Consider the following 26,512-nt stretch of genomic DNA (forward strand, 5'->3'; position numbering starts at 1 on the left):
TGTTGCGCCCCCTGCCCTGTTGGCACTACACCACTGCCCTCTTCACCCAGGTGTTTCGCAGATTCCCCCTTACGGGGTGGGCGCGGGGGGGGGGACTCTGGATGTCCTGTACATTCCTCCCATTTTGGGGGTCATTGGGGGTGGGAGTTTCAGTTTAGAACGTTCTATGAATTTAGGATCGGGTTTAATGTCATGTTGTATGAGATTTTATTGTGGCTTTTATTGTCACCTGCCCTGAGATCGTCATAAAAGGACGGGAAAAAAATCTAAATCTAAGTATTTTAACTCTTAACTTTGTATCTATTTTGTTTTCCACTTGTCATGCTAGTGTTGTAAACCGCCCTGAGCCCTCCGGGGGAGGGCGGTATATAAGTGGAACAATAAATGAATGAATGAATGAATGAATGAATGAATGAATGAATGAATGAATGAATGAATGAATGTTGACACATGGACTTCTCTTGCCATGCCAAGGACAAGTTATCACCAAACCATTCTGTTCCCTTCTATGCGATATCTAAGTAAGGAAGTGAATGGGAAACTACCTGGGGGTGGTCCTGGAAGACCAGGAATTCCAGGAGTGCCTTGTTCACCCCTGTCCCCCACAGGGCCAGGAAAACCAGGGACTCCCGGGTCACCTCTTGCACCTGAAAACAACCACAAGAATATGCATTAAAGTATGAAGAGGTATCTCATGCTACAATAGTCCAGATCAGAAAATTAAGTTCTGACAGGAAAGAGTCAGCCCCCTTCCCCACGTGCAGAATAATGCACTTTCAATCCACTTTCACAATTGTTTGCAAGTGGATTTTGCGATTCCATAAAGTAAAATCCAGTTGCAAAGTGCATTGAAAGTGGATTGAAAGTGCATTATTCTGCACGTGCGGAAGGGGTCTAAGTGTCCTTCTGCACCTTTAAGATCAACTAAATTTTATTCCTGGTTTAAGCTTTTGTGTGCATGCAACACTTCTTCAGATGCTTACGTTTTGGTAGACGCCTTAGGGCAGGGTTCATCAATGGGCGTTTCCCCACTAACCCTGATCCCCCCTATGCCGTGCACTGCTCTCAACGCGCGGCATCCCAGGCACGCGCCCGGGCGTCCCCACGACCCCGCGCTCTGCGCGTGGTCATCAAAAGGCGGCGTTAAGAAGAGCGCCTGGGATACCGCGCGCTGAGGGGGCACGACAGCGTCAGCGTCGGGGCGGCTGCGTTGTCGCCGCCCCTGTTGTGGGGAGTGCCGGGGGACCCCGTGCTACTCTCCTCAAGTAGCGCGGGGCTGAAGGTAAGTGGGGAAAGGCCCAATGTTACTGTAAGTTGATGACACTTTTCATGCACATACACAAGTCAACTGTGCTTTTAAATTGCTGTTGACTGATCTCTTGATTGTAATAAATGTTGGTTGGCAACACTGCCATACAACTTACTATAACTTTGATTTTTATATCGGGCCTTTCTGTACCACGAGGAGTCAGAAATGGTTTATGAGCACCTTCCCTTCCTCATCCCAATAGGCACCTTATGAAGTAGGTGGGGCTGAGAGAGTTCTGAAGAATTGTGACTAGCTCAAGGTCACCCAGGAGCCTTCGTGCGGAGGAGTGGGGACAGGGACGGAGAGAGAGGGAACTGTGCCCGGGGCATGCCCTGCCCACGTGCGCACCCCACCCCAATCTGTCCTGCCCCCGCCCTGCCCAAGAGGAGGGTCTGGGGGTGATTTTCCACCCCTACGTGATGCCAATGGCGCACCCCATTGCAGCTTCACCACTGAGTGGGCAAACAAATCTAGTTCACCAGATGAGACTCTGCCGCTTATTTGGAGGAGGTGGGAATCAAACTCAGTTCTTCAGATTAAAGTCTGCTGCTTTTAACCAGTGCACCATGCTGTTTCTCTAACTAATTAAGATGAGGTTGGTGGAAGGCTTTGCTGTTTATTGATCCAGTTTGCTAAAAAGTTATGACTTCTTACCCCTCTCCCTATTTGCTGACAACAGGAAACATGCAAGGTTCTTCACAATTATACCTTTTATTAGAGTGGGACGGCGTGCATAAACTGGCCGGCCTGGAACTCCTCGATCTCCTGGTTCTCCCTGCGAAAGATATAAATAGCAGCATTACCAAAAGACCATCCTAACCTGTGGGTGAAAGTCAACTACCGTGTTTCCCCGAATATAAGACAGTGTCTTATATTAATTTTTGCTCCCAAAGATGCGCTATGTCTTATTTTCAGGGGATGTCTTATTTTTCTGTGTTCTGCCATTGAAAATTACGGCTTCTAAGCATAGCTTCCAAAATCAAAAAGAAAAAAAACTTTGGCTACCGATCATCTTTACTTTTCGGGAGGATGCCTATATATTTAACGCACTTCAGCAAAACCTCTACTATGTCTTATTTTTAGGGGATGTGTTATATTCAGGGAAACAGGGTATTTCAACCATCTTGGACGAACTAGAAAAGCACCAATTTATTTCCCATGCCACGTATTGGTTGGACAGTGTCTTTTGATCCTATAAATCACCATTCTCTGGGTTTCACATGCAGGACAATCACAATCAGATGTCATTCAATTAATTGTATCTGCAGCACTGCCAAAATATTACACTCGGGAAGGCAACCAAAGGAACAGCATTGACCAAACATTCATAACCATTGTTTGCAGAAGCAACCAACTAGATCAATTAAGTACCTTCATTCCTCTTTGACCATCATGGCCAGAGAAACCATCCAGTCCTGGGTTGCCCTGAAATAAACATGAAACCAATTTTTTTTAAAAAACATAGTTAACTAACTAATTGTTCAAACCGACCAAAGTAATTTCAAAATTCTTCCTAGTCTTTTTGACTGGTTGTTTGTTTGATTTATTATACTGGTATGCCACCCTCCTGCTGGCGGGCTCAGGGCGGCTTCCAACATCAAAACATGTACAATAAAGAAGAGAAGAAGAGTTTGGATTTATATCCCGCCTTTCTCTCCTTGTAGGAGACTCAAAGGGGCTGACAATCTCCTTGCCCTTCCCGCCCTCACAACAAACACCCTGTGAGGTAGGTGGGGCTGAGAGAGCTCCGAGAAGCTGTGACTAGCCCAATGTCACCCAGCTGGCGTGTGTGGGAGTGTACAGGCTAATCTGAATTCCCCAGGTAAGCCTCCACAGCTCAGGCGGCAGAGCTGGGAATCAAACCCAGTTCCTCCAGATTAGATACACAAGCTCTTAACCTCCTATGCCACTGCTGCTCACTATAAGTGAACTCTTACCCTCCTACGCCACACTGTCACTATAAGTAATAAGATATAATAAAACCATACATTAAAATCAGATAATGTCCACATATGGCATCTAAAACATTTCAGCTCTCGGTAATTAAGACTGCCCTAATACAATAATGTCCAAAAAAGGAGGGGGGAAAGATGGTAGATAATCCAGAGGCGGATGATGGAATAAGAATAAGGAAGCTTTTTGTATGAAGTGACATGGTGGCTGCCTCGACCATAAGCCTTGCGGAACAGCTCTGTCTTACAGACCTTGCGGAACTATAATAAAGATCTCAAGGTCTGGGTCTCACCAGACAGAGTGTACTACTAGGTGACTTGCCCTGGTTGAGGCCAGCCAGACCTCTTATGGGCCAAGGATCACCAGCAGATTGTAATTTGCTGAATGAAGTGCCCTTCAGGGAGCATACTGGGAGAGATGGTTGGAGCACCTTCCTTATGAGGAGAGGCTGCAACGTTTGGGGCTCTTTAGTTTGAAGAGGAGACATCTGAGGGGGGATATGATTGAAGTCTATAAAATTATGCATGGGGTAGAAAATGTTGACAGAGAGACATTTTTCTCTCTTTCTCACAATACTAGAACCAGGGGGCATCCATTGAAAATGCTGGGGGGAAGAATTAGGACTAATAAAATGAAACACTTCTTCACGCAACGTGTGATTGGTGTTTGGAATATGCTGCCACAGGAGGTGGTGATGGCCACTAACCTGGATAGCTTTAAAAAGGGCTTGGACAGATTTATGGAGGAGAAGTCGATCTATGGCTACCAATCTTGATCCGCCTTGATCTCAGATTGCAAATGCCTTAGCAGACCAGGTGATCGGGAGCAGCAGCAGCAGAAGGCCATTGCTTTCACATCCTGCATGTGAGCTCCCAAAGGCACCTGGTGGGTCACTGCGAGTAGCAGAGTGCTGGACAAGATGGTCTGATCCAGCAGGCTCTTTCTTATGCTGTTATGGTTCTTTGCCCTGCTCAAAGTTTTCCAGAATCTTTCCCTATGTCCTTTAGTTGCTGTTTTTCCTCCTCTCTGGATGCTGGACCACTGGGCACTGCTAGACAAGGAAGGGTCAGCATCGACACCAGGTATGGCCCTCAACAGTCAAAGTGGGGAAAGCTATGCTGTGCATGCTCCAGAGACAGATGAACTGCTTTACCAATGGGCAAGGACCACAACTGATCAAAGAATACAAATGGAGTGTGGTATAGTGGTTAAGAGCAGGTGGATTATAATCTGGAGAACTGGGTTTGATTCTCCACTCTTCCACCTGAGTGACTGAGGCTTATCTGGTGAACCAGATGTGTTTCCGCACTCCTACATTCCTGCTGAGTGACTTTGGGCTAGTCACAGTTCTTTGGAACTCTCTCAGCCCCACCTACCTCACAAGGTGTCTGTTGTGGGGAGAGGAAGGGAAAGGAGCTTGAAAGCCACCTTGAGTCTCCTTGCAGGAGAGAAAGGTAGGATATAAATCCAAACTCTTCTTCTACATGCTAGAAATAAAATCTGATTCCAGAGCTGTATACTTACCAAATCTCCATCGGCTCCTGTTAGGCCATTGATGCCCGGCAAACCCTACAAAAGGATGATTAACAAGCAAAATCAGTTCTCATAGTCCCTACTGCTTTGGAGAATGGGCTTTGGCAAGGCTGAGACCAAAGGAAGAGGGACTATGGACGTCACATTTCTCCATGAAGTTTCTGTAGCTGTCTGAAAGTGCCTATCCAGACAGGACCACCTTTGACTGTTATCTGTAGGTATGATAACAATGGTGGTGAATTACAGAAATGTTGCTAGCAAACAGGAGTCTATCGCATACCCTGCAGCTGTGGAAAGGTCTGCATAAGAACCACAAAATGCAGCATTCAGACTTGCATTATGGAGCACAAAAGACACTGTCAGACAAAGACATCCATCTTTGTTCGGGGAAAAGTGCCCAAACATCCTCCTGCTTTCATTTCGCAAAGACTTTTAAGCAGAGCTGAATTTAGATGAAGAGGGGCCCTAAGCTATTCCACTTGTGAGGCCCCTCCCAGTCCCCCACCCTCATGACCACAGGAAAACAGAGGAGTGCTTTAAACAAAATTGAGTAAAGTTGAAGATGATGGCAGGTGTATAAAATTCTGCAATCCACAGTTCCTCCTCTAGAGGATGTAAGATGTTACTGTTAAATACCGTAATGTTTGTGGGGGTGGGGGGGAGCATAAATGTGTAAGAAAGGCCTATGACAGAGTCAAAAATATTATCCCCCTTGGCTGGAGCTCCCCTAGATTTGGAGGCTCTAGGCCTGCTAAGCCTATAGGTAAATTTGGAACTGGCTTTAAGCAGACCCTAGAATCAGGGGGCGGTGGGTGCAATGGGACCTGCCAAAAACTTTTATGATGCCACCAACTGTTTTTAGGAAGTGTGTGGGGCCAGGTAGGACTTTCACAGAGCAAGGCTTTGGATTGGCTACTGGAGATTTGATTGGCTGTGCAGTTTTTTTAAACGTTGCTTCAGCAACAGCAGCCACCACAGCCCAAAAATCTACACTGTTTTACCAAAGTTAAGCGGTGCAAATTGTTTTGTGGGAGCTCCACCACCTGTGGCAGCCATTTTGTGGCTGGATCTGCCTCCTGTGGCAGCCATTTTGTTGCTATGCACATCACACCATGTCAGAATTCCAAATATGCTTGAAGGCTTAATATAGGTTGCGGACCCCTACCCTATATCATCATAGATCAACCCACCCAGTTTTAATCGTCTGAAACAGGAGACGATGACTCAAGCAAGATGCCTTGTTACTCTTGGGTCTCTCTTGTTCATTTGACTTGAAATAAAATTCCTTCCATGAAATCTGGAGATCAGTCAGCCTCTCTACAGGAGCAGAACTAGTCATAAAATCTGAGTGGCTGCACTCCCGGGGTCCCAGTGGAATTAAAGAAAAAAATCATATGTGGGGAAGCTGATAGGAAGAATTCCTTCAGAATTTTGATTATATTCTTACCCTTTGTCCTGGAAAACCTGTGACGCCTTCTTCACCCTTTTCAGGTGCATATACATAGGAGCCCTATAAAAGAAAGATCATAGTTATTGTTTACCAATTAAGACTCGCACAGAACTTTGGCTACCTATGACTTGCCTTCCTCTCTCCCCACCTTGCACTCTCTGATGGAACTGTAACCCCATCTCCTGTTAGCTCCCATTGGAAACAATGGGGGATGGGGCACCCCCTTTGGGGGTCCATAACTTTGGCCCCCCCAAACCAAACTTCACCAAAATCGGGTGGTATCATCAGGACAGTCTCAAATGATACCCTGAAATTTTGGTGCCGCTATCTTTAAAATTGCGCCCCCTGCAGGTCGAAACTTGAAAAAACACCCAAAAAATCAGATGGACCCGGATTTTTCGAGTATACCAGAATATTCGGGTATATCGGAATATGTTATTTGTCTTATTCGGGCATACAGATAATTTTATGCCTGAATAAATCCGAATCTGAATTTTCAAAAATTTCTAGGGTGTTGACCAAGCCTAGTTCAAACCATGCAAAATGAAGTAGCTGGAACTGAGCACCAACAACCCGTTCCAAAACATTTTCATTGGCGGCCAATTGTTTTCTCAGCAAAATTTAAACAGCCAGTTTTCACCTACAAAGGCTTGAAACCCAGATATCCAAAGGACTGTGTCTTCTTGTGCAAATCTCCATGCCAGCTGCACCCCTCATGGTAATTCCTAGGTGTGCCTGCCCATTGTGGAGCTTTCTCACTGATGGCTACAACCCACTGGAATGGCCTTTGGGAGGAAGACAGGAGGTTGTCCACCTGTTGGCTCTCAGAGAAGCAGTTCAAAGCAGTCCTGCTTGGAAGAGCTCTAAGAGGAGGTTTCTTACATTCAAGCATGTAAGAACAACAATTGGCTTAAAGACTGTAAGACTTGTTCCTTCCTCTCCAAGCCAGATTTCCCTGTCCCCTGCCCCACCCTTGAGGAAAAAGTCTCTTGCCTTTGCTGAACCCACAAAGCTCAGGCATCTTCCTTTCTTCACCTTTCCTCACTGAGGCAGGAAAGAGCTTAAGTTCCCACAAGGGCAAAGGAACGTCAGCAGTGATATAGCTCCGTTTTGCAGCACAGTTTGTATTCTAGCAACATATTAGCTCTATACTTAAAGTTTTGCAGGGCATTCCTTTTAAGGGCTGAATTTCCCTTTCTCTCTTTCTTCTTTTAAGCTCTGCCAGAGAGTTGACAGCTCGAGGACTATCAGAGCTTCAGGGACCTGGAGCAAACTTGATTACAATTAAAGTTGCCAACCTCCAGGTGGTTCCTGGACGTCTCCTGCTATTACAGCTATCTACAGGAGAGAAAGGGGGATATAAATCCAAACTCCTCCTCCTCCTCCTCCTCCTCCTCTTCTTCTTCTTCCTCTTCTTCTCCTTCTCCTCCTCCTCCTCCTCCTCCTCCTCCTCCTTCTTCTTCTTCTTCTTGACAATAGAGATCAGTTCCTCAGAGAAAATGGCTGCTTTGGAGGGTGGACTCCATAGTATTATACTCTGCTAATGTCCCTCCCCTCCCCAAATCCTGCCCTCCCCAGCTCCGTCTCCAAAATCCCCAGATATTTGCCCACCCACAGCTGGCAACTCCAATCATAATGCTGACCTGGCACTTGGAATTGTCAAGGCCTGTTGTAGAGACAGCTAAAAAAGCCTCAAGCCTTCAGTAACAAACCTGGGGAAAGAAGAGGTTTGACGTGGTGCCTAAAGGATGGCTAGTCACTGGATGTGGATGGTTTTTAAACTGCCATTTTAATGTTGCATCATGTATTTGTTGGTATATGCTATTGCGCACTCTTGGGAGGCAATGAGTGGGACAGAAATATTTTAATAAACAAACAAAACAGATAAAATGAATTTCTACCAACTTACTGGAGTTCCAGGTTCACCCCTTATTCCTTTTGCTCCTTTAATTCCCTAAAAAAAAAACAACCAACACAACACTTAATGTTATAATAAGATATTTACATGAATCAAGAAGCAAATGTGAAATCTACAAACTGCAGACTCTATGAACTGAAAGACCCCTTCTGCACATGCAGAATAACACTCTTTCAATCCACTTTCAATGCACTTTGCAGCTGGATTTTACTGTGTGGAATAGCAAAATCCACTTGCAAACAATTGTGAAAGTGAATTGAAAGCAAATTATTGTGCATGTGCGGAAGGGGCGTAATATGTACACTGAACAGTAATAATTAACAGCAGACATCTACTAGGTGTTCAGAATGCACTTAATTTACAGGTACTTGTTTCCCTAGTGAGGTGGTAACAAAAATATTTGTTTGAAAGAGGCTTAGGGATGGGAACATCGGGGGCTGCAATAACCTATATCAGTGATGGCAAACCTATTTGAGACCAAGTGCCCAAATTGCAACCCAAACCCCACTTATTTATCGCAAAGTGCCAACCCGGCAATTTAACCTGAATGCTGAGGTTTTGGTTTAGAAAAAACCAATTGGCTCCCTCTTCCTCTGTCCCACCAGCTTGAGCAGGGGCCAGCCTGCTCTAGCTCCAGTAAGTCCCACGCACACCACTCTGTGCCTCTCTAGCATCTCTGCCTCCTCTGCGCCCACCCCCACCCCCCAGGCAGCAGCCACCCAGAGCACAGGCACCAGGCCCGCCAGCTGAGTCCTCCCTGCTCACCGCAGTGTGCGCACGTTGTGCTCAGTGGCCCAGGTCAGTCTAGATGTGTGTGTGGGGGGGTGATTTTCCGCCCCCCACATGATGAACTCTGTGTGCGCGTGCCCACAGAGAGGGCTCTGAGTGCCACCTCTGGCACCCGTGCCACAGGTTCGCCATCACCAACCTATATGTTTCTATGTCACTTTCAGCGGGATGTAGTGGTTAAGAGCAGCAGATTCTAACCTGGAGAGCTGACCTAATCTTGTTAAGAGCATCAGATTCTAATCTGGAGAGTTTTGATCCCCCCATATGAGTGGCAGACTCTAATCCGGTGAACTGGGTTTGTTTTCCTTGCCCCGACACATAAGCCTGCTGGGTGACCTTCGACTAGTCACAGCTCTCACAGAATTCTCTCAGATCCTTTACCTCACAAGGTGACTATTGCAGGGAGGCGAAGAAAAGGCAACTGTAAGTCACTTTGTGACTCCTTAAAGGTAGTGAAAAGCAAGGTATACCTAACACTCTTCTATTTCTTCTTCCAGGGAAAACCCAGAAGTGGCATAAGGTAACTCTAGGAATTGTCATATATAGAGTTTCCAGGGATTACCAGAACTACCCGGAGTTACTTCCAGGCAAAGATGGCTGCCAACCGGGGGCCTCCCACTCTTGCTGGGGGTTTGGCAGCCTTCGTCCGAAAACACACTTGCCACAATTTTGCTTTTGGGGAACATAATTAGTTCCACCATGGTTTCATACATACCTTATATTTCCTTTATGTTTAAATGTTTAAAATGTCAATTGCTTAAAATTACCTTGTGTTCAATTGTGATTATATCAGTTGTGGTGACCAGTTCTCCTGTTGATGGAAGACCAGGCGGCCCTGGGGGACCGATATCACCCTACAAGAAAGCCAAAGGAATAAGTTCATCAAGCAAAATAAATATTTAGACAATGTCGGACAGATGCTTAGAACAATGTGAGAGGGAACACCATATCTCATCCAGCACACTCTCTCTTTGAACTGTTACCATCCGGCAGACGATACAGGGCCCTCAAAACTAGGACAAAGAGGCTTAGAGACAGCTTCTACTCCAGAGCTGTGGCTATGCTAAACTCTGCGGCTTCGTATTGGTGTGTTTGGGGCTGTGTAGGGATGGGTGGAGGAAGGGAAAGTGAGGATGATGTGTGAGTCTGAAATTGTGTGCATCGAGGAATGCTGCTGTAAATTTCGTTGTGCGTGCACAATGACAATAAAAATGCTTATGCTTATGCTTATATGTAGAAGCTATAGTTTCAGTAACATGGCTTTTCACATCCTCTGAGCTACAGACAACAAAGGAATTAGAATCCTGTGTACATTTCTCACTATCCCACCTCAAAAAGAAGGCACAGAACTAGAAAATAGGAGCCAATAAGAGTAACTGAAACAATCACTAACTCAGACACATTTTCCATGAGGAGTTCAGGAAGATGACTGTGAAGGTATGACACAGATTTTTAAAATTATGACTAGTATGGAAAAAGCGGATCGAAAGAACTCCCTCCTACACACCCAACAATAGGGACTTGTGAGAAAACTCATAGAAGGGGACATACATTCAGCCTAAATTCAGCACACAGCAGTAAGCGTAAACACATGGGGTTCTCTATACCTGTGGTCAAGAACCCTTGAGAAGCAGGTTTCTTGAGCACAAACATGGGGTAACAAACAAACCGTTTCTGCTTATATAAGGTTTGTATTTACTTTTAGGGGGACATGTGTAAATGAAGGAGGGGGGGGCAGGGGAGAGACAATGCAGGCCAATTATGCTCTCTCCTCTGGGACTATTTCCTGTATATGGTTCTGCAGTTTGGCTTCCACCCCCCACTGAGCGTGACTGGAAGGTTTGGGAGCAATGCTTAAATTACAGTGGGGCTGGGGAGAATCTTAGCACTTGTGATGGGCCCCCTTTCCTCCTGGTCTGAAAAGGCCAAGCCCCCTCCCCCCCCAGATTACCACACCTGGAACTTCTTGCCACAACTCCCTGCGACTGTGTGCCTGGCCAAGAAAGGCAGTCTGGACTTCCAGCCTGTATTTTGATCTGCTTACTGCTCTCAGCTCCACCCACGTTATGACCTCAGGTGGAACCTCTTTTCACTTTCCTGGCTCCTCATTGGCTCTTCTTCCTGCCAGGCACTGTCGATCACACCCTATGGGCAACATTTATTAGAAACTAGGGCATGGGCTGACACATTTAAGTTTGGGCTGCGTCTATGCTTCTGCACAGATCCAAAAAGTTTATCTTTGCTAGAAATGAGGGAGCTTCAGCTTTCGAAGTGGTGGCTCCATATTGGAAAAAAAAATCTTCTCCTTGGGTTTCTCATGGGAGTCTCTTCATATGCTTACCGCCACGGAAATTTACCATCATCTAATGATCAGACTGTACAACCAGGAGTACCAATCTCTCCTGAGTGCTGCACAAAGCTCCTGTTCCCCTCTATACTTTGGGATCACACCCCTGAAATCTAGCCCTGCTGTATATTTAGAACAGCTTGTTATAAGTGCAGATGGGTCATGACAAGAGCAAGGCGCAACTCATTCCTCTCTGTCTATCTTCAAGGTTGTTTCCTTAACATCCCACAAAGTGAGCGTTGTTGCCGGTCCCAACGCTATGGACTCAGTCCCTCATATCCTGCTTTACTGTTCGAGGCATAATGATGTTGGAACCGATCTGGGAGCTTTACTACCTCTAGAATTTATGTTTCTCTCAGACAAACAAAAAAATGTCTAAGCTATTGAACAGCCCTAATGCAGAAATTTCTGAAGCAGTTGCTACATTTTTAATCCATGTTCTACATGATATGTAACAATGATCCTGTTTTTGTACTTGGAATGTATGGTACTTCTGGTTTATGCCCTATAAAGGTTTTTGGATTGGATTGGATTGGATCATACCCTATGCCTCATGTATTAATTTTTCTTCCCTTTATTACACACCTAGCTGCTTTTTCTGGTAAATGGAGTGTACTGCATATGAATAAACTGTACTGCTCCATGTAGGAACATGGGAGAAGATGGTGGCTTAGGTGGACCAAAGAGAGAAGCTAAATTGAGAAGGACCCAGGGGTGGGAGCTTGTGGGTTCTATAAGTGGCCCCCTACCTTTCTTCTGCCTTGACCTTGATGTCCCAGGCTAACCCAATTGCATAAGCTCTCAGAGGCTAACATCTGGATGGGAGACCCCCAAGGATTTCTGGGATTGCTACACACAGGTTTGCAACGGCAAGCCACCTGTTTTGGTCCTTTGCCTTGAAAACTCTCCGGGGTTGCCCTAAATTGGTTGCCACTTGATGAACTTTTCCACCACTCTCTTTCCCCCATAATCTGAGCACCGTTCTGGGGTGAAAATAAGCAGCTTCTGCAAATTCTCCGTTGTTGAGATAAGGCTCCTTTATTTGCTACGCGGGAACGTCTCCGATTTGCTTGAGATGCGGATATTATGAACAGATACATGTCCTGAGAGCAGCAAATTGATTACAGACTTAAAGAAAAAGAATTGCACATGGGATACAAGATATACAGCGAATGGAAATAATAATAAGACTATCCTTTAATACTATGAACGGCACAGCCGTGCGCTGATCATTACAATCGTTTTACTTCTCCCAAAGAGACTTACCTGTCATTTTAGTGTATTAGCACTCAGTATTGTATATTGTATGTGTATGCTTATATGTATCAAAAATGTATAGAAGATAGCCTCAAAGCAGCATACGTGCGTCACGTGTTTCTTTCGGTCCTTATTCTCCAGTTCTTAAAGGGCGCACATGCTTTCATTCATTATTTGTGAAAATAAGCCTTCCTTCACACTGTGCTGAATTCTAGCCTCGACTACTGCAAAATGCACCGATGGCCACTAGATTGCCTTTTAAAACATTGGACCGATTCATGGACGATATCAAAAATTAGGGATGATTGGACATCTGAGCTCTGGCCAATCCACAATATGCCTTCCCTCTGCTTTCAGGTGCCCAGCATTCACAAACCTCGAAGAGGAGAACCCCGGAAGTAAAGAGAGAATAGTCCTTCTCTACACACTGACTGGGGAAAAAATGTTTAAACTGTCACAGAAACATACTTCTGCATTCCCGCAGCCTAGTGGTCACAGCAAAAGCAATCCATTACTATGCTAAAATTCCCTGGTGTCTGCCTGACAAAAAAAAAACACTGAAGAAATTTGCTTATTTACGATCCGAGCTCAGCCAGCAATAACATAGCCAACAGAGCAGTGGTGGGATCCAAAAATTTTAGTAACAGGTTCCCATGGTGGTGGGATTCAAACTGTGGCGTAGCGCCAATGGGGCTGGGTGGGGCACGATGGGGGCGTGGCCGGGCATTCCGGGGGCGGGGCCTTCCTGGGCGGGGCTGTGGCAAGGACGCAGCCACTGCGCCGGTCCTTGGGCGGGAAACGAATGCACGCAGGCGCAGGCTGCCACGCACACCGGTGCACCTCCTGCTAGACTGCTTCAAGTTCTGCGCACTACTGCTGAGAGGAGGGGCGTAACTAAGGCAAAAATCACATGGCAAAATCACCAATTAGTGACCCCCTCTCGGCACACACAAATAATTAGTAACCTACTCTCGGGAACCTGTGAGAACCTGCTGGATCCCACCTCTGCAACAGAGTCATCAATGCATTAAATAAATATGTATGTATACTTAAAAATTCATAGTTTTTAAAAACAAATTTACACAGGGACAAGATGACAGATGAACAGCTTTATCAAGCTGCTTTGCAGTTTTTAGTTTTGGGGGATTTTTTTTCTTAGTCTTTGAAAATACATTTTAATTGATTATGCTACTTTATCTTCTTGGGGTCCTGAATAATCGGATTAATTGGACTATATGCATTTTTATTATTTGGAGGACAGCTGGACTGCCTAGCTATATTTATAAATTTCACAGCTCCATATATGAGGTACCAGCAAACCAGAAATCTCCTCCCAGGAAAGCAGATTATAGAGTTTAATTACAAAGCCCAATATGGGGAAGAGAAGGAATTCAGATTCACACTCTCCATAAAAATCAGCTAAACAGCTACACGTTGAAAATCTGCTAATGAAGGGACACGTCAGTGAAATTTCCACCTTCTCGTCTCCCAACATATATAAGATGTTGGCATAAGACAGTGATGGCGAACCTTTTCGAGACTGAGTGCCCAAATTGCAACCCAAAACCCACTTATTTATTGCAAAGTGCCAACACGGCAATTTAACCTGAATACTGAGGTTTTAGTCCTGCGTGCACCCGCCGCTCTGCTCTGCGCTGCTCCAGTGCCTCCACCCCACCCCTCTGCCTCCGCCCCACCCGCTCAAGCAGAGGCCAGCCTGCTCTAGCCTCCAGCAAGTCCCGCATGCACCGCTCTAAGCCTCTCTAGCATCTCCGCCTCCTCTGCCTCCCCTTAGGCATCAGCCACCCAGAGCACAGGCACCAGGCCTGCCAGCCGAGTCCTCCCTGCTCGCCATGGGGCGTTGTGTCCAGTGGCCCAGGCCAGCCTAGATGTGTGTGTTTGTGGGGGTGATTTTCCGCCCCCCACGTGATGAACTTTGTGCATGTGTGCCCACAGAGAGGGCTCTGAGTGCCACCTCTGGCACTCGTGCCATAGGTTCGCCATCACTGGCATAAGATGTCACGGGCCATTCCCTGGGGAGCAAAGAGTCCTCAGCTAGGACTTAGAACCCAAAGTGCCTGGATAAGCAAGCTGTTCACCCAGCCCTGCCCCGGTTGTGGTGCCTCGGGCAAGTAGCTCACCTGAGCCTGTTCATCATTGGAGATAGTGCTGTAGAGATCTGCTAAATACTAAAAGGCACAGCGCACGTTTGCTGGCTCAGGGAAGGCATCTCCTTCAGCTAGAATTCCATGATTGTGTAGTCCCTTGATGTATGTCTCCAGAGAGAAAGGCCTTTTCCGCACAAGTCATTTAAAATGTTTCTAGAACTTTCATAAATCATTCCCTCCCTGGCTTTTTGCTCTTCATTTCCCCCCATTCATACCGGAAACATTTAATGTTTTTCTTTTAAACCGTTGTATTTGAAAACTCTTTGCAACCATTCTTTTGGCTGAAATATTCCCAAGATGGCTTCCTCTGCAGTGTGGTATTCTTTAAATTTACTCCCAGAAAGCCAGCCCATTTCTGAAGCCCCTATACCTTCCCTCAAATTGCCCTTCAGAGTACATACTGTCACAAAATTGCCCCTCAGAGTACATACTGTCATAATCAAAGAACACTGTGGAAAAGAACACTCAAAGATCTGCCATTTTTTCATGTCCCTCGCCTCTCTCCTTTCCCCTTTGCCTCTTGGTTTTCATCATTTCGTCCATTTTACATTTTGGGGGGCTGTTTTTCTTCACTTCCCCTCATGTTTTTTCTTACGCACGGGTAAATTTGCTCGCAAGTACACCCACGATTACATGAAGCAATGATTCAATAGACTGACAAGACCTCAAATCAATGGATCAGTAAAAAAAAGAAACAAAACGTTTGGAGGAGGGAAGTGCAGACAGACACCGTGGTAAAACGTTCTGGAGATGTTCTAAACAATTTGTGCAGAAAATGCTCACACAAAGTTCCACTGATTGTGACCTGATGTCATAAGCAGTCCAGGAAAGGTAGGGGATTGGAGGGGAGGGGGTGGTGGAAATGCTTGTTTGATCACAGAATGTGATACAATGGAATTTGGTGATCATTGCCTACTTAAACATTGCTTGCTAGAGACAGAAAACACGGAATGGCCATCAGTTGGATGGCTACTCTGTGAATTCAGAAAGGCTGCTACCCTGGAAGAAGTACAGCCTATTTGTTCAAGTTTTTTTGTATCTGCATTTCTCAACATACCGGCATGAGTTACCGAAATAATTTGAACAAGAGACTTTTGGCTACAAGATTATGTTTGCATATATTGTGACCCGTGAATAAATAAGATGTTTGAGAACTCCTAAAGAAAACAGCATTTCTTATGTTCTATTACACATACAAACTTCTCAAATTCTATTTACCTTTTCACCTTTTTCTCCGTAAAAGCCAAGACCTCTGTTGCCCTGAAATTACAAATAATTAGCATTTAAGTAACACAGTGTATTCAGGTTTATCATTCTCAGACCGATGCTGTGCGCAACCCAATTAAAATTTGGGAGCTGAGTTTCTTTTTCTTTTTTGTAATGTCACCAACCTAAGTACATATAATAATTCCACTGGCAATTACAGTGTTCTGGCATGACATTTGGGATATGATTAAAACATCACTTACATAAGACAACTTGGTGCTTAATGATTTTAAAATAATATTTCTCACAGGAAGGGGGTAGAACATTCACTTGAGTTAGTCTCTAGGCTTGGAGATTCAGATGCAACAAATACAAGATTTGGCCCGAATTTGGGCGCATTCGGGCATATTCGGGCCAAAATTGGCCGAATATATCCTTTTTTTTTAAAATAAATTTTTATTGTATAGAATAATTATGCATTTGTTACATTCAATCTCTCCATGTTATCTATACATTTTTTCATTTCCCCCCCTCCCCCCCTTTCTATTAATTATATTATGCAAGCAGTAGGAGATTCATTCTTCTTATTCTTTTGTTCCATATTTCTTTGTTAAATCCGGCTTCTTCCATCCATGTTTCATACACTGTCCATAGTTTCATTATATCTTCCATCTTTTCTTCCCATAGTTTATTTTTTGTCAGTTTTTCAAAAATCTCTAGTTGTATTTGTTCCCATATATATTCCAACCATTTTGACACTGTCCATTTTTTATCATCTTTCCAGCCCAACGCCAACACAGCGTGTGCTGCTCTTATTATTGTATACATTGGTTCCAAACTTCTATTCACTCTTTTATCATCTATTATCCCCACAATTAATAATTCATTATTTATGTCGGCCGAATATATCCTGTCCGAATATGAATGAATCCGAATGCAAGGTATTTAGGCTTATTGGGATTATTTTTGGTGGTTTTTTGCATTTTGGCATGCAGGGGGTGCATTTTTTTATGATAGCAGCACTGAAATTTCAGGGTTTCATCTGGAGACTGTCCCGATGATACCAACCGAGTTTGGTGAAGTTTGATTCAGGGGGGTCAAAGTTATGGCCCCCCAAAGGGGATGCATCAGGATGGTATCATTAGGACAGTCTCCAATTGATACCCTGAAATTTTGCTGCTGCTATATTTAAAAATGTCCCCCCTGCAGGCCAAAATGCAAAAAAACCCCAGAATCAGATGTACCTGAATTTTTTGAGTATACTCGAATATTCGGGTATATCCAAATATGTTATTTGTCTTATTTGGGCAAACTGATAATTTTATGCCCAAATAAATCTGAATTTTATCAAATTCATAGGGTATTGACCAAGCCTATTAGTGTTTCAGGGCTTGCTATGTATGTAGTTGATAAGAGTTCTTTTGGGGACCTTCATCATCTTGGATCCCGTTCACCAAGCCTCTGAAGTCTTCAGAAGCCAACCACCAGCAGGAAGAATTGGACTTGCCATTATCAGTAGATTGCAAATATAAGGACTTGAAATGCAACCTAAAAGGACTGTAAATTGTTAATGTTAAATGTTAATTTGTTAAGGAAGTAAACCATTTTGTTTTAAATTTAGTTCTTTGCAACTCCTTCCAAGTTCTGCCCCACAGAACCCACAGATAGAGGTTACAAAAGCAGGTGCCAATGTCACAATGCTGGTTAAAAATTTTATCTCTTCACTGACAACATAGTAAAGAATGCTGGCAAACGTCTCCTGTAATTCCAGGAGATTTCCAGGCCCACACACAAATGGTTCAGAAGAAAGAACTGAGGAGATGGAAGAAACCCCTTCCCAGGGGCCTACCTGATTTATGTGTCACAAAGCTCCTCACTCCTTCAGTTAATATCTATCTTACAAAATATGGAGGGGGAGATAGGACGGGAAGATAGGAACTTTTCCATTGGTCTGTATCCAACACTCTGCATTTCACATTCATTTAATAGCTTCCCTGGGTTTTTCTTTTGATAAGGAAAGACATAGTACACAAAACAAACAAAATAATTAACCGATGGCCCCTTTGATCAAAAAGCACTATTTTGGCCTACACGACCACCAACTTTCAAATGACGTTCCAATACGATCCCAAGGGAGGGTCAGGAAGAAAGACTTACCGGAAGTCCTGGAATTCCTGGTGGTCCAGGAGGCCCCTAACAGATTTGGAGAAAGAAGGGACATGTTAGAACATCATAGAAACGTATGAGGAAGTCCGTCATTTCGCACAACGCATACTGGATGACATTTTTAAAAATATTTTTAAAAGACGTTTATGTATTTAATACTTGACCATTATTCTCTACGTTTTTCAGGTTTGTTTTTCTGTTTGTTTTAAAATAGAACTTCTTAATGCAGGGATTTCTGCAATTTGGGACCACACATAACCTCATGGACCTACTTACCTCTTCTGAATATGGTTGTGTTACTATCCTCAATACAACAACCTTTATTAGGCATATTAAAATAGGCTCCAGAGCATTACAGACATTTCTGAAGTACAAATCAAAAGTACATTCAAAACACAGACAGACAAACTGTATCGAGCATTGGACATTACCTGGAAAATTCTGTAAAAGAAATTTTGCTACTTTTTCCAAGAGCATGGCCTCTGTGTTATTTAACAAAAGCTCCACAACAGAGTTTGTTTGTTTATTCGATTTGATAAACCGCCCTACCCCCGAAGGGCTCAGGGTGGTGTACAACAACAAATAACAAGACAATAAAACAAATCGAATAAACAATACAAACAATACAAAACCTTAAAACTATTACAAAACCTTACAAAACCTTATTAAATTAAAACAATACAAAACCTTAAAACTATTAAAACTATTAAAACTATAGCAGCAGTAACCTACAAAAAATGAATGTTAATAAAAGGCGTCTGGGATCCAACCCCCAGTGGACAAACCCTGGCGGGAGGGTGTAGGCAGATGGTCAGATATATAGCCAGTGCGCGGGCAACAAAAGAGTTGTCAGAGTCTCTTTCAGAGAGAAGTTCAGGAGAGAAATTCCTAATGCCCACATATCTCGGACAGTCAAGTATAATGTGAGCAAGAGTCTCCACTCTGTTTTTACAGTGTGGACAGACCCGATCCTGGAGAGGGATAGATAGGTAGAGATCCTTTGTAATGGCTGATGGAAAAGTATTGCATCTGGCCCTTGTAATAATCCATCTCTGTTGGGGGTTCGTGTTACTATCCTAACATGGATGGTCCAAGCAGACCCAATCTCATCCGATCTTGGAAGCTAAGCAGGGGCGACCTGCTGTGATGAATATATACATGGCCAGAATTACATCAACTGCCCTGTCTTCCAGGTTTGTTTCTGGGCCCAATTCAAAGGACTGGCACTGATCTTTAATTGGCTTATGACAAAGGCATTATGGGTTGGCCTTGACCTGTGAGAACCCGGCTGTGGCTTCACATTTGCTGCCATTCCCTGCTTCAGAGACCAAAATAAGGCCAGTGGACACAACGGACAGGATCTTTGTGGCTCCTGCTCCCAGGTCGTGACCCTCTCCCTCTGGGCTTTTCAGCAACTGTTAACCCTGGAGTGCTTTTGATATGGGACCAGTGGTGGAATCCAAACATTTTAATAACAGGTTCCGATGGTGGTGGGATTCAAACAGTGGCGCCGCCGCACACACGCACCTCCAGTCCTTATTGGGAAAGTTGTTTTAATAACCCCTTCTCGGCACTCAGAAAAAATTAGTAACCACTTCTAGAGAAGTGGTGAGAACTGGTTGGATCCCACCTCTGTATGGGACGCTTCCGTTTTTGCAGTGATGTTTTTATTGTTGCCCTTGATTCACGTTTATACCAACATCTTGGTTTAGCTGCTGTCGACTGAGATGGAATGGCTGTGCTTGGATGAGGTTTTAAGTGTGTTTCTAGTTCAGCTTTGCTGGTTTTTTATTGATATTCGGCTATTGCAGATTATAAATTTGGTGGACTGACGCAGCTGCTTTGGAGCAGGATTTGAAAGAGAAGATAACAACCTAAATAACGGTACTTACGGGTAATCCCGGGTCTCCGAGAGGTCCAAAGATACCCTGAGGACCAGGAAGACCTTGAGGGCCCTGGAACAGCAAGAAAAGAATGCTTTCAAAAGGTCCCTGTTCTGAAATCAGTGTCATTTGGGACTTATAAACGATGATACTTACTGGAAAGCCCATCAGACCTGGACCACCAGGATCCCCCTAGAAAAAGATAAATGGAAAGCAGTAAGTACTGTCTTTGTTTAAATGCCTCTTCAGGCCCCTTCCGCACACGCAAAATAATGTGTTTTCAAACCACTTTCACAACTGTTTGCAAGTGGGTTTTGCCATTCCGCACAGCTTCAAAGAGCACTGAAAGCAGTTTGAAAGTGCATTTTTCTGCATGTGCGGAATGAGCCTCAGAGAAACTGCTTGAGGTGGTTTATAAAACTTGACTACTTTGTTATCTCAGTACATGGAAAAATTGGATCCCAGATTTATAATTTAAATGCCCTTTTTTCCTTTCATGATTGTCAGATATAAACAATTCACAACAACTCCACAAGGCCAGATTCCAACAGGACTGCCACAGGAAAAAAATAGTTCTGAAGAAAGATCTTGAAATGGTGGGGTTTTACACATTCTCAGTTTCTTCAAATCTAACTTCTTATTTCTTAGGGATTCCCCCCATCCCCCACCCTCAGTTTTGCACAGGTTTTGCTCCCTCTAGTGGTCAATTTGATATAATACCAATTTTTATCAAGTGAAAAAGGCTGCTGATCTAAACTGCGGGGGAAACACTTCATTTAAAGCAGTGTGATGTTGAATCGACCACCAGAGGAAGCAAAACATGCACAGAACTCAACCCCCACCAAAAAAGAAGCAAGAAGTTAGATGTAAAGGAACTGAGAACGCATAAAAACCCAGAGTTTTAATTAGCCACTTAAACAGTCAACTGTTAGACTTTGTTACACTTCATTTGCTATCAGGACATTCAGAACCTGTTATACTTTATCGGGATTATGTGAAATTTATTTGCTATTAAGACATTCAAAAATTGTTACACTTTACTGGGATTATTTGTACTATATATAGGGACTGTTTGCACTATAGATAATAACAGTTTGTTTTTACACAGTGTATCATCGAAGGCTTTCATGGCCGGATTCAGCTGGTTGTGGTGGGTTTTCCGGGCTGTGTGGCTGTGGTCTGGTGGATCTTGTAACAGACTTCCCTCTGTGATACACCTCTGAAGATGCCAGCCACAGATGCAGGCGAAACGTTAGGAACAAGATCCACCAGACCACGGCCACACAGCCCGGAAAACCCACCACAACCTGTTTTTACACAGTTCAGGATAATTGCTTTTCCCCTTTTCTTTTTGTACAGCCTTTGGTTCTTTGTACATTTTGTGGTTTCTTACAGAGCTCTCTTCTCTGTTTCAGTTTACGAATATATTTATAAAAACACAATAAAAATGATTAACAATTAGAAACTTGGCATAAAAAAGGTGTAAGTAAGTCTCACAAAACAGTGTTTGTGCTAGCAGCAAACTAAAAAAAAGTGATGTTAAATGGTCAACTCTTTGGCCCCTTCCGCACACGCAAAATAATGCATTTTCAAACCACTTTCACAACTGTTTGCAAGTGGATTTTGCCATTCCGCACAGCTTCAAAGAGCACTGAAAGCAGTTTGAAAGTGCATTATTCTGCATGTGCGGAATGAGCCTTTAACTGAAAAGCCTGCATGTGGTTCCGGCTCAACGGACAGGTTTTACAAAGGCCCCTTCCGCACATGCAGAATAATGCACTTTCAATCCACTTTCACAATTGTTTGCAAGTGGATTTTGCTATTCCACACAGCTGCGAAGTGCACTGAAAGTGGATTGAAAGTGTATTATTCTGCATGTACGGAAGGGGCCTAAGTGAGACTTAAAAAAAATACATGGACCACATTTGTTTAGATGTGCTGTAATATCTTATAAGGCTATATGATCATTTGTGCAATGTAAAAAAGAGGAATAAAAAAGGAGGAAATATCAGCTGGAGGTATGACAAGGCTCCAGTTCATCTATGTAAAATACAAACATTACACGTATAATACATGTGTAATACAAAAATTACCCTCTAATGAACATGAACAATGCAGTCATAACAGCCAACTTATATAAGATAAATTTGTTTCCGATTAACTCACTCCCTTTAGATAGCATGACAGTCAGTCTTTAAAAGTACATTACAAAAAGAAACTTTGTGACTGTGTACAACATATGGAAACTATAAAACTTGTAGAGGCAGCTGTATCAGTTTAGGGATCAGTAAATACCAAACCATGAAATATTCAAAGATTCTCAGCATATCCATAGCCAGGCTGTTCTGACCCGGACAGCCCATTCTAGCTAGATCTTGTCAGATCTCAGAAGCTAAGGAGGGTCAACCCGGGTTCGTACTTGGATGGGAGACCACCAACAGAGTCCACAATTGTTGCATGAAGGCAAGAACAGCAAAACCCAGAGGTTGTCATTAGTCAACTGTGACTCGATGGCAAAACAAACACAATAGTCAGCATAAAATTGTTACTGTGATGAACATTCTTGAAACATGAAGTTTCAGAACATAACCGGAGCAGTTGAAGTTCTACAGATCTTCGGAAGAAGACGGGGGATTCTCAGCGTCTCTCCATTTGAGACACACAACAAGTTGACATAAAAGCACAGGGGCGAATAAATGTCGCTTCCACTTACCCTGAACTCTGCGGCTAAGTTGGGAGTCAGCACAAACGGTTCCCCTTTTTGACCTTTGGGTCCAGGGTTTCCCTACAGGGTGGGAACAAAAACCTCAGTGTCCGTGAGAACATCAGCAACGCAGGGTGTTTCCTGCAGCTTATTTATGAAATTCTTGTGAATAGACCATCAGCACTGTTGCTCTTCACACGTAGTATGATACAGAGATTGGCTACTTTTCACTTAGCAGATCTCTGAAATGGGCCAAGTGTAACAACAGCGATGGATAGCAGGCATCCCGAACCAATGGAAGGGAATGATTGCGGTAACACGCAAGCAGATTTAACTCACAGTCACAAACACTTTGTCGAACATACTATGCACCTTCCTTATGAGGAGAGGCTGCAGCGTTTGGGACTCTTTAGTTTGGAGAGGAGACGTCTGAGGGGGGATATGATTGAAGTCCATAAAATTATGCATGGGGTAGAAAATGTTGACAGAGAGAACTTTTTCTCTCTTTCTCACAATACTAGAACCAGGGGGCATCCATTGAAAATGCTGGGGGGAAGAATTAGGACTAATAAAAGGAAACACTTCTTCACGCAACGTGTGATTGGTGTTTGGAATATGCTGCCACAGGAGGTGGTGATGGCCACTAACCTGGATGGCTTTAAAAAGGGCTTGGACAGATTTATGGAGGAGAAGTCGATCTATGGCTACCAATCTTGATCCTCCTTGATCTCAGGTTGAAAATGCCTTAGCAGACCAGATGCTCGGGAGCAGCAGCAGCAGCAGCAGCAGGCCATTGCTTTCACATCCTGCATGTGAGCTCCCAAAGGCACCTTGTGGGCCACTGCGAGTAGCAGAGTGCTGGACTAGATGGACTCTGGTCTGATCCAGCAGGCTAGTTCTTATGTTCTTATGTGAAATAGGCATCCAGTGAGCCAGCTTGGTAAAATATTTGTCCATCCGTAAGATGTAGGCACAGCAGGAAGCTAGGTCAGATTTCTGTTCCCATCTTTAGGGCACAGAACAGACTCTTGTCAGCAGTGTTCAGCCAAAGCTCTGTGCCCGACCACTCTAGTCTTCCTTCTCTATGGCTCCATGACTTCCAGCTGCCCTGAAGCCATCAAGGAGTCAGACAATGGGACCATTTCCTTTGCTTTCCCTTTCTCTTGTCCCTTCCCGTGTCTGCCCAAGGGCTTGGCTGTAAGTTGCCTGGGCACAAGAGAAAACCATCCAAGAAACTAATCTAAGAAGTCTGGCTCTCGGAAGGAGCAATCTCTTTGCTGGGGAAATACACAACCCCTTAGGCCTGTGGTGGCGAACCTTTGGCACTCCAGATGTTATGGACTACAATTCCCATCAGCCCCTGCCAGCATGGCCAATGGGCCAGGCTGGCAGGGGCTGATGGGAATTGTAGTCCATAACATCTGGAGTGCCAAAGGTCCGCCACCACTTAGGCACAACTCTCCATCTCTGGCTCTCTGTTCAGACTACAAGCTTGGAGGAAAAGGAGTGCTGGTGGAAATTACTCTAACTGTGTCTGCCTTGTAATGCGTGGGGCACCCTGACAGACAGACAGACAGCAGTCTGCTCACGTAAGGATCAGAGATCTCTTCCTGCAGTAGTCCCAGCAAAGTTGATTCTTAAGTTATGGGGCCCACGTGAAACAATAGCCAAGCTACAGTGGGGAACGAGAAGGGGGACAAATCCATGCAGGTTAAAGAGGGTTAAGTGGGGAAAATGGCTGGCTCCTTCCTCTAGTGTAAGTGCTGAGAAGGGAGCGATCTTCCACTCTTACCCTCCACACTCAAGTCTACTGAGGGAGAAAGCGGGGAATATCTGCCACTGCCGGCACTGTCCTTTGAAGTATCACTGCATCTATTCCACTGATATCTAGGTACGCATGAAGCTATCTTATAACACTGTTTTATAAGCTGTCTGTAACGGACACATATTCCCCTCTTCTGAACTCAGGGTGCCTCAGATCAGAGACTTTCCGTGGTTTCCAAAACCTCTGAAAGCGCAACTTTTCCTCTCACTTTTCTGGGAAAGTGAAGGGAGATAGCACATATTTGGCTTGCATCAGATATTGTCACTCCTCCCAGCCTTCCCCTGCCCAGTCAACAGCAAAGTCTTTCTTTTATGAGGAATATTCAAATATCTTTCAATAACCATTGTAGACGGGCAGTGCCGGGTTTAGATGAAGCAAGGCCCTAGGCCAGGGGTCTTCAAACTATGGCCCTCCAGATGTTCATGGACTACAATTCCCATCAGCCCCTGCCAGCATGGCCAAGTGGCAGGGCTGATGGGAATTGTAGTTCATGAACATATGGGGGGGCATAGTTTGAAGACCCCTGCCCTAGGCTATTCCACTTGTGAGGCCCCTCCTAATCCCCCACCCTAACAACTAGAGGAAGACGGGGTTCACAAAGTGGGGTCACAAAATGGGGTCTACTTCAGTGAAGTCCTGGAAGGACAAAATCAACACAGAGATCAAGGCTAGTGTCGAGTTATCGCCTTAAGACAGAATTATTCTGAAATGGAGTGCAAGGAAAATTACCGAAAGGTTGTTTAGAGACTACGGTGTGTTATGACAGCCTGTACAAGAAAGGCCTATGACAGGGTCAAAAATGTTATACACCTGGGTTGGAGGTCCCCTGGATTTTGTGGGCCTAGACCAGTGATGGCAAACCTATGGCACGGGTGCCAGAGGTGGCACTCGGAGCCCTCTCTGTGGGCATGCGCACACAGAGTTCATCATGTGGTGGACGGAAAATCACACACACCCACACACACACATCTAAGCTGGCCTGGGCCACTGAGCATGACAGGGAAGACTCGGCTGGCAGGCCTGGTGCCTGTGCTCTGGGTGGCTGCTGCCCGGGGGTGTGTGTGTGCAGAGGAGGCAGATATGCTAGAGAGGAACGGAGCAGTCCTTGTGGGACTTGCTGGAGGCTCGAGTGGGTGGGGCAGAGGAAGAGGGAGCCAACCAGTTTTTTTTCTAAACTAAAAGCTCAGTATTCAGGTTAAGTTGCCGGGTTGGCACTTTGTGATAAATAAGTGGGATTTGGGTTGCAATTTGGGCGCTCGGTCTCGAAAAGGTTCGCCATCACTGGCCTAGACTTCAGCCTGGGAAGGCTATAGGTAAATCTGGCCCTGCAGATGGGAAGATTCAGTCAGGGACCCAGAAAATAGGCTCAGATGAGACTACAATTCCCATCAGCCTCTGTCAGCATGGCCAATTGGCCATGCTGGTAGGGGCTGATGGGAATTGTAGTTCCTGAACATCTGGAGAGCCGCAGGTTCCCTACCCCTGGGCTAGCCTGCAAAAAAGATTCGACTCTGAGAGGGGATTTTTAAGTATCTGGTCATTGCAAACCACTTACAAAGAAACCCGGAAAGCCTGCACCCCCGGGGCTTCCCTGCTGGCCCGCATCTCCCTTGGTCCCATTGCAACCGTCATGGCCGGGTTTCCCCCGAGATCCTGCTTGACCCGGATGGCCCTGCAGAGACAGAATAAACAAAAAGGATGCTCGTCCGTCCATGTGTTTCTGTTTCCTTCTTCTCAGCCTCCGCGCAGCTCTTGAAGTCTCAGCAATTCCGTGGGAAAAATGCAGTGGGGACAAAAAGAGGAGGAACGTCTCTGTTGTTTAAACCAGATGGCTCTGTGAGTAGCCCCACGCTGAGGAAATTTCTAGAGGCACTCACCAGCAGCGGGTGGAGAAGAGGGGAAGAGGATCCAGCTACAATCTATTTCTTTTCTTCTCTTCAAAGAGCAAAGGCTACCCGTCGAAATGTGACTCCAAACAAGGAAGGAAAATTTGCTCATGCCGCA

At 44.7% G+C, this 26,512-nt stretch overlaps 1 protein-coding gene across 1 annotated transcript in view; it reads right to left on the minus strand.

Moving 5' to 3' along the window:
• The window catches only part of COL4A2 (collagen type IV alpha 2 chain), a 174,461-nt gene that overhangs the window by 62,429 nt on the left and 85,520 nt on the right, over positions 1-26,512 (minus strand). The window contains 13 exon segments of the mRNA XM_048501030.1: positions 546-647; positions 2,018-2,084; positions 2,681-2,734; positions 4,787-4,831; positions 6,243-6,305; positions 8,155-8,199; positions 9,720-9,806; positions 15,943-15,984; positions 18,088-18,123; positions 19,989-20,051; positions 20,136-20,171; positions 22,693-22,764; positions 26,064-26,180. Of these exon segments, the coding sequence (XP_048356987.1) occupies positions 546-647; positions 2,018-2,084; positions 2,681-2,734; positions 4,787-4,831; positions 6,243-6,305; positions 8,155-8,199; positions 9,720-9,806; positions 15,943-15,984; positions 18,088-18,123; positions 19,989-20,051; positions 20,136-20,171; positions 22,693-22,764; positions 26,064-26,180 (829 nt within the window).

The sequence above is a fragment of the Sphaerodactylus townsendi genome, linkage group LG01 (genome assembly GCF_021028975.2).
Source record: "Sphaerodactylus townsendi isolate TG3544 linkage group LG01, MPM_Stown_v2.3, whole genome shotgun sequence".
Lineage (NCBI taxonomy): Eukaryota > Metazoa > Chordata > Lepidosauria > Squamata > Sphaerodactylidae > Sphaerodactylus > Sphaerodactylus townsendi.